Raw genomic sequence first — 12136 nt, forward strand, 5'->3', positions numbered from 1 at the left:
CCCTACCCCACCCCACCCCACCACCTCTGGTATAGCCAGTCTACTCTGGGAGTTCAGAATACCTGCCGTTAATGAGCAAGGTACCGCTGAGAGCAACGGAGGGGCTATCGATAGAGCACACTTGAACACAGCCTGAAGGGCCCTGTGGTGTTCCCTATAAGGACATCTTGATGGTGGGATGCATAGTATTCAGCTCTCTGGCTCTCATGGCTGAGGGATGCCTACAGCATTGCTTCTAGCAGCCTGAATAGTAGTCCTGTGCCTGGCCGAGAGTGGAAGGAGCTAGCAGCACCCTGTCCCTAATGCAATCGTCATTTCATTGTATGGATGGGGAGGGGGCAGGGCCCTGACAATGTCAGCTGCAAGTTCCCCATTGCAAGAGGCAAACTCTAGGTCTCTTTCTAGTCAGTTGGAGCCTGTGCATGACCCTGCCTCTCCAGCACAGTCCTTTCCCATGGTACCCAGGACAGGGTCTCCCCCGCACCCTCTGTGAGCATTCCCAGCAAAGTGACAGACAAACCTACTGGAAGCCCAAACACGTGAATTTGCCCTCTCACATTTCCCCCGCCTGCCCTCCCATCCCTCCCCCATCCCTCCATACCATCTTCTGGGCTTTGGCAGATTCACTGCGGAAAGCAATAGACTCCCGTCGGCCCAGGTCCTGGGAGAAATGACGGTTGAGCACCCGGAGGCTGCCAGAGTACACCTGGCTTACGGTCACTTCCGCTTTGTACCCTGGTCAGAAAGAAAGGGGTTATGGAAGGAGCTTGTCCAAAAGTCTCTTGTCTCTCTTACCTTCTGTCACCCCAACCCTATGAGCGTCTTGTGCTTCCAAGGCGGCACTGGTCTCCCTACTTCTCCTCATTTTCATCTACCAAGCTACACAGGGATTCCAAAGTGGTGTGCTGGGCATCCACCATGTTGGGTAGACTGGAAAGTGGGGCAGTAAAAGCAGAGAAGGAGCTGTGGGGCCAAAATGGATGCCTGCAGGTGCATGGACACGGGGAACGAGAGATTGTAGGGACTGGCAAGATCTGTGTTCTGCACACGTGGGGTTTGAGGGGATCCTTGGACATTCAGGGGCCGAGGCAGCAGCAGTGGTGGAGGGTGACCTGAGCTGGACAAGCAAAATTGGGAGTGGCTGTGGATAAAGGACGCTGATTACTAATGATGCCCAAGAAAAATGGGTAGAGACAAGAAAAGGAGAATCTTCCTTGGCAGTGGATGCTGAAGGAATGAGAGCTGAGGTTGACAGTGGCAAGGAAGACTGTGTGCTCCTGGCCCGATACAGTCAGGGACACCTAGCTCCAAGATTCAACAGTGGCCATGACAAGGGGCTGAAAGAGCTGAGGCTGGGAGTGGAGTAGAGCCTGGCCCCACGGGGTGTGTGAGAATAGATGTTCACGGGAGGTCTGAGAATAGATGTTCACGGGAGGTCTCCGCACGTCATAACATCATCTAGGGATGCTGCACTGAAAGAAGAGGCTAAGAGGGGCTCTCAAGGGTCCACGGAGGGTGGAAAGGGTCCCACTGTGAGAGGAAGGTGGGAGTGATTGGAATCTTGCTTTAGACGGCTCTTGAGAGGGTGGGAGGCAGAGCCCTCATAGTGGGAGGGCTGGTGTCTGGTGTCCTGAGGTCTCTTTTCTGAGAGGCTTTTTTCTTGGGGAGTAGGAAGGGATGGGGCCAATCTGGAGCTGTAGGATGACTGAGAGAATGAGGGGCTCAGCTATTGGATCCCAGAGAGCAGCAATGAAGCCAGGCACACCTCCCAGACAGATTCATCTTGCTCCTTGCCCAACTATCAGCCCCACTTTGGGCTGCCCATTATCCTTCTAAGATGGGTGGGGCATGCTTCCCAGCTATCTATTGCTCTATCTATCTATCTATCTATCTATCTATCTATCTATCTATCTATCTATCTATCTATCCATTAATTCATCTATATATCTACCTTTCTATCTTTCTATCTTTCTCTCTCTATTTCTATCTATCTATCTATCTATCTATCTATCTATCTGTCTGTCTGTCTGTCTGTCTGTCTGTCTGTCTGTCTGTCTGTCTATCTATCTATCTATCTATCTATCTATCCATCTATCCATCTACCTTTCTCTCTCTCTCTCTCTCTCTCTCTCTCTCTCTCTCTCTCTCCATCTCTATCTATCTATCTATCTATCTATCTATCTAAGCACTATCTCTCATGCTGGCCTGGGTAGGAGGAGTCAACCTAACAGCTCCCCTGGAGGCCTCTTCCACCCTGTGTCCTTTTAGGGGTTGGCTTTTCTGGAAGGTTGTAGAGTACTCACCCCGTGCCCTAGGTCTACAGCCCAGGTAGAACCCCACTGGGGCACAGGACAAAGGGTTAGAAAGATGACTGCCATCTGAGTGCCTGACTCTTCAACCCTGAAGCCTGATTACCCAGCAGCTTAATGAGACTGTGCTCCAGCCTGCAGCATTTGGGGTACGGGCTTCCCACTTCCTGGTGAAGGGCTGCTCTGAGAAGAGCTGCGAGTCACCCCAAGCCAGCTGCTGTTGAACATGGGTATTGCAATTGTTTCATTTACCTCAACTTGACACAAGCTAGAGTCACTGGGAAAAAGGAAACCTCAATTGAGAAAATGTTCTCACCAGGTTGGCCTGTGGGCAAGCCAATGAGATATTTTCTTGATTGATAGCTGACATGGGAGGGCTCAGCTTACTGTGGGGGTGCCACCCCTGCACTGGTGAGTGCTATCAGAAAGCAGGCTAAGCAAGTCCCAGCCCCTACTTCAGCTCCCGCTTCTTGACATTCCCAGTGATGGACTGTTATCTGGAAGTGTGAGGTGAAATTAACCCTTTCCTCCCCAGGTTGCTTTTGGTCATGGGGTTTTATCACAGCGACAGAAACCCTGAGATAGGGATCTTTAGCGTGTCACCTTTCTTGAATCTGGGTTGGATTAGGTGGGTCTGTCTGCCTAGTGCTGTTCTAAGTGTGTATAGGCCTCCCAGGTCCTGTCAACAGACCTGAAAGTGTGCTACTGAGTATGTCCAGAAAGAATCCTATGCAACAGTTTACTGGAAAGCCTCTTATCATGTATGTGAGCTGAGATCTCCCTTCTGGGGTTTCCAAACCCCCTTAGCCTCCTCTGTCACGACAGGCATGTTATATTTGTATTTGACACCACAGTGGAATCATGAAGGAGGACAGAAGCCATCACCAGAGTCTAGCACAAATCCCTGTGCCTGGCACTGGGCAGATGGACAGATGGACGGATGGATGGATGGATGGATGGATGGATGGATGGATGGATGGACAGATGGATGGATGGGTATATGGATGGATGTGTAGATTATTGGACTATTATGGATAAGTGGATCTATGGATGAATGATTGACAGATGAGTAACGTGAATAGTTGAATGGTTGAGTTGATGGATAGATGAATTCATAGGTGATGGATAGATAGATAAATGAAAAAGTGGATAGATGGATGGTTGATGAATAGATGGCAGATAGATAGGTGGATTGTGATGGACAATGGGTAAGTAATGGATGGATAAATAGATGGATGATGGATAGGTAGATGGTCAATGGATAGATGGCTATGTGATAATGATGAAATGGTTGGCAGAGGGATAAATGGATGAACGATGTTAGATAGGTGGGTGGATGGTAGATGCTGGATGGATAGATGGATGAATGGGTGGATGATATTTGGATGGATGAACAGACAGATAAATAAACCTTCTATTCCTTACAGGGAACATTTTCACAGTCACAGACTAATCTTGTTGATCCACTTTCCTCCATGACGCAGGGTTGGAGGTGAGCTATCCCCATCTAGCACTTGGGACCATCAAGCTTTGAATGTGTGAGTGGAAGGGTGTCTCTGGGTCCAGAACAGGACCAACTGCTCCTGAGGTGCCATGGGACTGCTTGAGGGACCTGATTTCAGAGCCAAAGGGCCCAAGTCAGATATGAGGAAGAGGTTCACAAGCCTGGGTGCTCTCTAGTGGTCCTCTTGACTCTCTGCACTGAACCCTGGAGATTCAGAGGTGACAGAGCTATGGTTCTCTCTCCAGAGGAACACTTGGGGCTCAAATGAGCAGAGGCACTAATTGGTACCAGGTCCCATCGGTACCTATGGGCCTCCTGCAGCAGAGCCCAAGGGAGAGACCAGGAGGGCTCTCAGCAAGGAATGGCGTGCTCACATACCCTGGATGGCTCAGACCCAAGAATTGGGTACATCCCTGGCTGAAGGAAGCAGGGAGCACACTAAGCTATGGGATTCAACAGAGGTCCAGCAGTATGCCCACCTTAAGGGATATGGGGATGTTTACCCAGGTAGACTACAAGGAGTGGAAAACCACCTCAGAACAAGGAATCCTGGTTCACCCCCATGTGTCCCTCACAGCCAAGACAATCTTCCTTATATCCACCCTGAACCCTCCCAGGGGGTCTCCTCAAGTGGATTCTCATTTTCCATTACCTAGGAAATACCAAAGCATGACCCCTGCTGAGACCAGCGCAGCCAAGACCAGCAACAGTGGCGTGAAGCGGACGTAGTCCCGGTTTTTTCTCTTGGTGTTTTTTGGGGGCTTGAACTTCCCCTCTGGCTCAGCAGCTTCCTCTCCATCACCCGCATCGCCCTGACCATCAGCCGCTTGGGGGACCTCGGTGGTGGGCATCCTGGTAGAACAGGGGAGCTGGAAACATCTCGGCATCTGCAAGGGAGCTTTTGCTGAGACCCAGTGGCGCTCAACACCTTTGCATGGAAGGGCAGAGACCCGGAAAGTGGTGACTGAGGGTAGCTGCTAGGCAGCTCATAGGGCATAAAAGTGGCCTCAGGAGGACATCCCAGAAGGCAGGCAGCAGGGCTGGATGGTTTGGCTCTTGGTGGGTCCTTAGGTAGTGCCCACAAACAGGTGGGAACCCTTTCTGCGTGGGTGCTTCATGCAAGCCTCTCAAGACTTTGCACCCATTAGACAGATGAAGCAGGTAAAGCCCAGAGTGTCCTGGGAACCGCCCAGGCCAGGATTTGCCTCATTATTCTGGTATTTGAATGCCATTTACACAGATGAAAAAAAAATGTGGCCCACAGAGGCTAACCCCCCCCCCGCCCTAGTTAAGATCACACAGCTGTAGCTGAGTGTCTCTTTGAGTTTTCCTCTACTCTGGCTATCTCCTAGAATTAACTAGTCATGGCCAAATGACAATGGAATGTCACCTCTTCTTATTCCTTCTGCCACTTTACCTTAGATATTCCCAAGCAAACTTTGGACAAAGAAGGTCACACCCCCCCCCCCCACACACACACACCATAGCAAGGATTTCACTTCCCTGGAACATTGTTCTCTCTCTCTCTCTCTCTCTCTCTCTCTCTCTGTCTGTCTGTCTGTCTGTCTCTCTCTCTCTTTCTCTCTCTTTCTGACACTTATAGATGTCACTGTGACTCCAAAGCATACGCATAGAAAATGTATTTGTGAGAGAATTCACCTAGCCTCCTAGATGGGCTTTCTGCCTCCTGTCCCCTCCTCTATCCCATCCTCCACATTGTCACCCCAAAGATCTCCTGACTCCTGCCCTCATCCACTGGGTCTGAATCCTTCCATGGCTCCCAACAACCACACCATGACGCCCAAGCCTGCTTACCGTCTCTTGTCACACACAACAGCCTTTATTGAAGCCTGTGAGACCTTAGCCTAGTGCCACCACACTGAGGCTGGGTAGCATGTGGGAGCCTTTCCTATGCACTGTCTGGCAATGGGTTCAGGGTCCAGGGTCCTTGGTTACTTAAGCCACTTGTCTCCTTAAACCTGGGCCACCCTTGGTTAAAATCAACACTGGCTTGGGGCCTTGTTTCTCTCAACCTCCCTTTTTCAAAAGAAGACTTGGTGCTGGGGAGATGGCTTGCAAAGTCAAATATCTTGCTGGACGAATATGAGGACCTGGGTTCAGATCCCCAGAAAGTCCTCACATAAAAACTGGATGTACTACCGGGCATCTGTAATCGCAGTGCTCCTACAGCAAGATGGGACACGGAGACAGAAGAAACCTCAGAAGCTCGGGAGCCAGATAACACAGGCAAGATCCTGTCTCAAACGAGGTAGGAGGTGGCGCCCTTTCCTTTAGCTGTCACATGTATGTCCAAACCCAGAGCCAGGAGGCTTGCTTGGCAGAGCACATCTATGATCCTAGGCTCCAGGAGTCTGAGTCTGAGGCAGGAGGATCCCCCTTTCCAGGCCACTCCAGACTGGCTTGTCTCAAACAAGTCGGCCAGTAAGCAAGCAAAACGGGGCAGTCTTTGTTCTCCTGCACCTCTGAGGCAGGCATCTCTGGGAGCCCAGCTCAGGGTGTTTCCCTCAAATGAAGTGGCCGCTGGGTGGAGCAATGGGGCGACCATGTATCCAGGCACTGAGCCTCTTCCTCATCTCATTGCCTGTGGGAAGTAGGGCTCCGTGGCTTAGATCCAGAAAGGATGCTGAGTCTGCCTCTAACCCCTCACCTCTGTGACTGGATGTCACCCCATTTTATTAGAGCTCTCATAGAGATACGCTGGATATGGGGGTGGGGGTCACAGTGAATACAGAGCTCCCACCTCCATCTTCTGTACCCACGAGGATGACCACACCACAGCTTTTGCTATTAGACAATGGCTTGAATTTTCCCGAAGCCCAGTCCATCATAAAAATGGTACCTTCCTGAGAAGGTACCGCACTGAGAACCCACAGCCTTCCTGTGCAGCCCAGACCAGCCTTGGACTCAAAAGTCGCTCCCCACCCCCCCATCAGTGCAACTGACCAGGTGGGTGTGCTCTCTGACCCATGCATAATGTGGAGACCCTTGAAGGACACAATCTTCTCCCCTGGTAGACTGGGCAACAGCTCTGCACCCTCTTCCACCCTCTTGACAGTGGAGAGCCTTGTCCACCCTCTGCGGGCTGAGCTCACAGGTAGCACAGTGGAGATCTGGATTTGACCACAGTGTGAGAGTTCCACTCCAGTCATGGACTGCACGGCAACACACAAGCCCATTTCACCTCCAGCAACCTTGGCTGTTTGCTTCAATGTCTCCTCCTTTTAGTGGTTGGTGAATCAAAAGTCCTGGGAGATGAATTCCCTAAGACTGGCAGAAGGCCCAAGTCGGGACTCTGACCCAAGGACATGGGAAGTACATCTTGGCACTTAGCGGAAGCCCTGCTGTGAACCACTGAAGCTAGGGGCCTGAGTGTGAGCCATGGGGAAGGGATGGTTAGGAGCTCTGGCCACACACATGACCCATGTGCACCCACCTCCAGATGTGTAGAGATGGAGATGCATGCATGCGCGCACGCACATACAGGCACGAACACATGAATACACGTACACATACCTGCACACACACATGCACACACACACACACACACACACACACACACCAGCTCCAGGCTACAAGCCAAGAGTCCTGTGTGTAGATCCCACATGGATACAGATTAGGGCTTGGGCTCTCTCTTGCTCTCCAGAAAGCCTGGGATGTGAAGTTGTATATGAAATGAGAAATTAGGCAACCAGGTCCATACACTGGGCCTCCCCTTTCTCTGCACACCCGAATCGCAGGCCACCGGGTCCCTGGAAGCCCTCTGGTACCCTGCACCCTCAGCTGCGCTAGGTTCGCTCCACCTAACCTTCCCCAACAGCAGCTTGGTGCACCCTGTGGCCTCTATGCCAGGTCACTCTGGCCGAGGAGCCCCTGCAAGCCGTTCAAAGGCCTAGTCACCAGGCTATTGACCAGAGATCCTGGTTCTCTGTCCCAGAGGCCCCTGCTTACCTTCAAGAGTGGAAGGTAGGTGCCGGGCCTGCACACAGGCCTGGAGGCCTCTGTTTATCCAGGCCAAGGTCTTTCCACCCCCAACTGGCCAGCTTAGGTTGGATCAATGGCCTGGAGCCATGGCTGGGGTGTCTGGCCCTTGTCCCTTGTGGCCTGTGGCCCCAAGTTCCATGGGCCTCTCCTGTCAGGTCCAGGGCGACAATGAAACTGAACACAGGTAAACAGGCAGGAGGCAGGAGGCAAGTAGTTAGTGCCCGCCTCTCTAACCCCGCCCTGCCCCATGGGTGCCCAGGGGGCTGGACCTGCAGGAGCAGGAGACCTGAGCTCTCCCCCGGGGCCTGTTGCTTGGTGATATTCCTGCCTGGTTACAGCCCCTGGTCCCCTAACAGGGTGAATGGGAAACTGCAGAGGCAGATTCAGGTGAGAACAGGGGCTCACACAGCTGACACTGGCCAGAAAGTCCTGGGCCCGTGACTTCTGGGGATAGGAGAGAAGTGGGCCGGGGGAGAGGTGCACTTGACACTCTCTTCCATGAATCTAGGAATTACTGGTATTCTACAAAACCCTGCTGTCCACTGGCCACACATGTCCCTTGGACATGAAATAGAGCCAGAATGAGCAGAGATGGGCTCTTAGGTAAGACACGTTCCAGATCATGAGCAAGAAAAACAACATTATGAACTAACCAGTAACCCCCTGGAGCTCATGTCTCTAGCTGCATATGAATCAGAAAATGGCCTAGTTGGCCATCAGTGGAAAGAGAGGCCCATTAGTCGTGCAAACTTTATATGCCTCATTCCAGGAGAACGACAGGGCCAAGAAGTGAGAGTGGGTGGGTGGGGGAGTGGGTGGGGGAGTGTGTTGGGGACTTTTGGGATAGCATTGGAAATGTAAATGAAATAAATACCCAAGAAAAATAAATAAATAAAAAAAAAGTCAGTCGTTGCATTGCTCATTTGGGTACTGATTGCAGATTGAAATGTTAGCTTGGCTGCTCTCTTGGGCTAGAGGAGCTGTGCAAAGATGAGTCCCACCTACTTTTCTGTGTTTTGATGGGATCTAGAAAACTGAGGCGACAAGCGAGGCTCATGTTAGAATTAGATGGGACAGTGCTGCTGCAGAGGGACTGAGTCTCACCCAGACACGTGATCACCATGTAGCAGCTGGAGACTGGGGAGCGAGGAAAGAGAGTGTGCAAGCTGGGAAGGAAAGGATGGACCCTCACAGGGTCAAGGGTCAGACCTACAAGTTTGGGCAAGGGCCCAAGCAAGAGCTGTCAGGGCATGATGGTAAGGAGAGCTACCGGCCAGGTCACATGGTGTGAGCCAGGGGTTCCTGTAGAGAACTGTGTGTGAATTTGAGGCTCAGTGTGCTGTGAACATGTGTTTCCCCATGTGTGTGCGTGTGTGTGTGTGTGTGTGTTGGTGCGTGCACACCAGGCATGTAGGAAATATGTGTACAGTGTAGAGTATATGTGTGGACAGATGATGTATGTTAAGAATGTATATCTGGGGCGTGTAAAAATCAAATGGATGATAGCCATGCCTGTAGGGTGGAGTGGGTCTGTGTAGGCCGTGGAGCGTGGGGATCTGCGTGTGAGCGTAAGTGGGTATGTGCCTGTCCACAGAGTGAGACGGACATGGGTTGTGAGGCACAGATGGAGCAAGAGATGTGCACGGGGCGTGAGGGGCAGTATGGGAAGCTATGGAGGGTGAACTGAGTGTGGAGAGAGTGTGAAGAAATGCCTGCTCTGAGATGCCGGCAGCATGGTCAGTGGACATAGGCCATTCTGGGCTAGAGGAAGCAGGGTGGATCCCTGGCCCCAAGTCATGATCCCTGGATGTTTCATTGGCGCCATTAGCCCTGTCTGGGCCAACAAGAAAACGGTTCGTGAAAGCCTAGCATGGTGGGAATGGAAAGGTCTTGTAGCTGGGTATGACTCAGCGTGAAGGTGGCTCTCCTTACTGTCCCCTGACAGCCCTGTCTGGGTCCTTGTCTGAACATGTGGGCCTGACCCTTGACCTGTGAGGGTCCATTCTTCCCTCAACACGAATTCCCAGCCCAGTACCTTCTCCTCACTCTCTCCCAATCTCCAGCTTCCACACTGCAAACTAGGAACAGGAGCTCAGGATGGGAATGAAGTCCATATACCACTGGGACACAGGCACCCTGAGCCCCTCTTCTGTGCCCTGTCCTGTCCTCTGAACTACCAAGTGGCCTGGCCCCTGGCCCAGGCAGGATGATAGCTGAAAAATCTCAGAAAGATCTTGCACAATTGGTGGCCTCTGCACCTGGTGACCACAGCCATTGATCCACTCAGCCTGGGGGAGGGGCTGACCCCAGGACGGCAAGGATATAAGATCCCCAAGATCTCAGAGGCTGGAGCCATGGCTGGGGTGTCTGGCCCTCCCTCGTCCTCTGCTTCTCTTTGCTTGTCCCCACAGCAGAGACAATAGGGGCATACTTCCACATAGATGCCACAAGGGTCTCAGTGCTCCTGGGACTCTGTATGGTACAGTGCTACTAGTTGTCAGGCTCCTGGGCCCCTAGACTCACAGGCCTGGCTGCTATAGGTAGGGGCGGGCACAAAGAATGGCAGATACAGGCCCTGGCACTCAACTTAATCAGGTGACAAAAGTCAATCCAGAGGTTGGAGAGTCAGGCTGGTTAAAATCCAAGTCTTCCTGCCTGCTGCCAAGATGTGTCACAACCCCAGACTGCCATCTCAGGCTTGACAGAGTTGAGTTGTTGAGGGCAGAAAGTCGTAAGATGGACAATAATGATATATGACTGGAGTCCTTATAAAAAGAGGGACTTGGAGACAGACAGGCAGGCAGGCAGGCAGACACACACACACCACACAAACAAGCACATACCACACACACACACACACACACACACACACACTCACAAACAAACAAAATGCAAGTGAAGGCAGAGACAAGATTAGCTATCTGTAAAGGCAAGGACAGCACACAGGTTAGCAACCACTGGATTCCAGGGTGATGCCTAGAATAGATTCTCCTCCAGCTCCAGGAGGCAGCGACCCACGGACACCTTGATCTTGAACTCACAGCCTGAATCATTTGGGAGGCACATGTTTCCAATGCTGAGAACCTGTGCTTAGTCTCAACAGCCTCAGTAAACTTACCCAGACCTCACAAACCAGGGCTGGGCATATGTTGTGCACTTCACCAGATGAGTAGTCAGCGTCTTCCCAGTGCACGCGCGGCGGGGTGCCCCTTCCAGGCCTGTGTGCAGCACAGCATCTCCAGGGGCCACTCATGGCAGGGTACATATGTAGCAGGTTCCTGTTAAGTCACTGATGGTAAGATTCTATGATAAACACCCTTTTCAATGCTTATTTTTTCCTCTTAGTAAGCTAAGATTTGGAGCATAGGATAATTTAATTCCCAAAGTGACAGATGTCAAATGCTTCTATGATGTCCTGACCATCTTGAGCAAAGGATTCCCAGTTAAACAGCCAGCTGGACTGTCCTCATACCAGCAATTTAAATGCTCCCTGGACACCTGGAGGAAGTTACCTGGCCAGTACAGCTGCTTGCTAACGAAGAGTAAGGTCAGCTGCAGAAGGAACTAGAAGGCATTGTTTCCACCGGGTCTGTCTCAGACAGTTTGGGCTGGACTTGGTGAACTCTAGATGACCCTGCAGCCATTTCCACCCGGGCCAGAGGGATAGCACCTCCCCAAACCGTGCAGCAGAAGGCCTGCTATCAGTCCAAAGACAGTCCTTTGTTTGCATAAAAGTTTGCCACAATTGTTGCAAATATCACTACCACACTCACTTCTCGTCTATATAAGTTGGCTATTCAGCTCCCTTCCGCCAGCCTGGAGATACTTCCCTGATTGGCCCCGGGTTTTTTTTTTAACATTAAATCCAATAAAATTTTCTTGAGTGGTTTCTTTTTGCCGATATTTGATCCTTATCATTAATGGAATTGGCTGATGACACCAGGAGAGGATCGTGGGACAGCAGCAAAGGCAGCCTCCAGGTGACTGCAGCCGTAAGGAACAACCATGGCAAGAGCAGCCAGGGGACAGCTGAGATGTTCCAGAAAGTGGCTGGAGCAGAACTGATGGCCAGTAAGAGTCACAGAGCCCATGTAAGATGTAAAGACCTGAAGAGGAGAAGCTACGAGGCCTGATCACTGAGCACGTTCAAGAGAGCTGCCCAGAATGGAGACCGAGTATCTTATTCACCGTAGTTCAATTGTCATGGCTGAGGAGCCTCACACTCTGGGCCTAGAACAGTCATCATTATAGGACGAGGGTCCCAGCATCCAAGGCGTGCGTAAGAGCTGTAAGAGAAGGCAGTGCCAACGGGTGCTTTTTC

General features: G+C 51.5%; 1 protein-coding gene across 4 annotated transcripts in view; it reads right to left on the minus strand.

Moving 5' to 3' along the window:
* The window catches only part of Tmprss6 (transmembrane serine protease 6), a 28982-nt gene extending 20977 nt beyond the window's left edge, over positions 1 to 8005 (minus strand). For 2 of the 4 annotated variants that reach the window (XR_875313.3, XM_006521417.3), the window contains exons 1-3: positions 7783 to 8005; positions 4466 to 4700; positions 602 to 735 (exon numbers count right to left, since the gene is read on the minus strand). Coding sequence is in view for 3 of the 4 variants with exons in the window: in XM_006521417.3 (XP_006521480.1) it covers positions 602 to 735; positions 4466 to 4700 (369 nt within the window). In the remaining variant the exon portion in view is untranslated. The remainder of the gene's footprint in view (positions 1 to 601; positions 736 to 4465; positions 4701 to 7782) is intronic. The other 2 variants (NM_001355601.1, NM_027902.2) reach the window with 2 other exon arrangements.
* Between the last annotated feature and the right edge of the window lie 4131 nt (positions 8006 to 12136).

Source organism: Mus musculus, chromosome 15, assembly GCF_000001635.26.
Source record: "Mus musculus strain C57BL/6J chromosome 15, GRCm38.p6 C57BL/6J".
Lineage (NCBI taxonomy): Eukaryota > Metazoa > Chordata > Mammalia > Rodentia > Muridae > Mus > Mus musculus.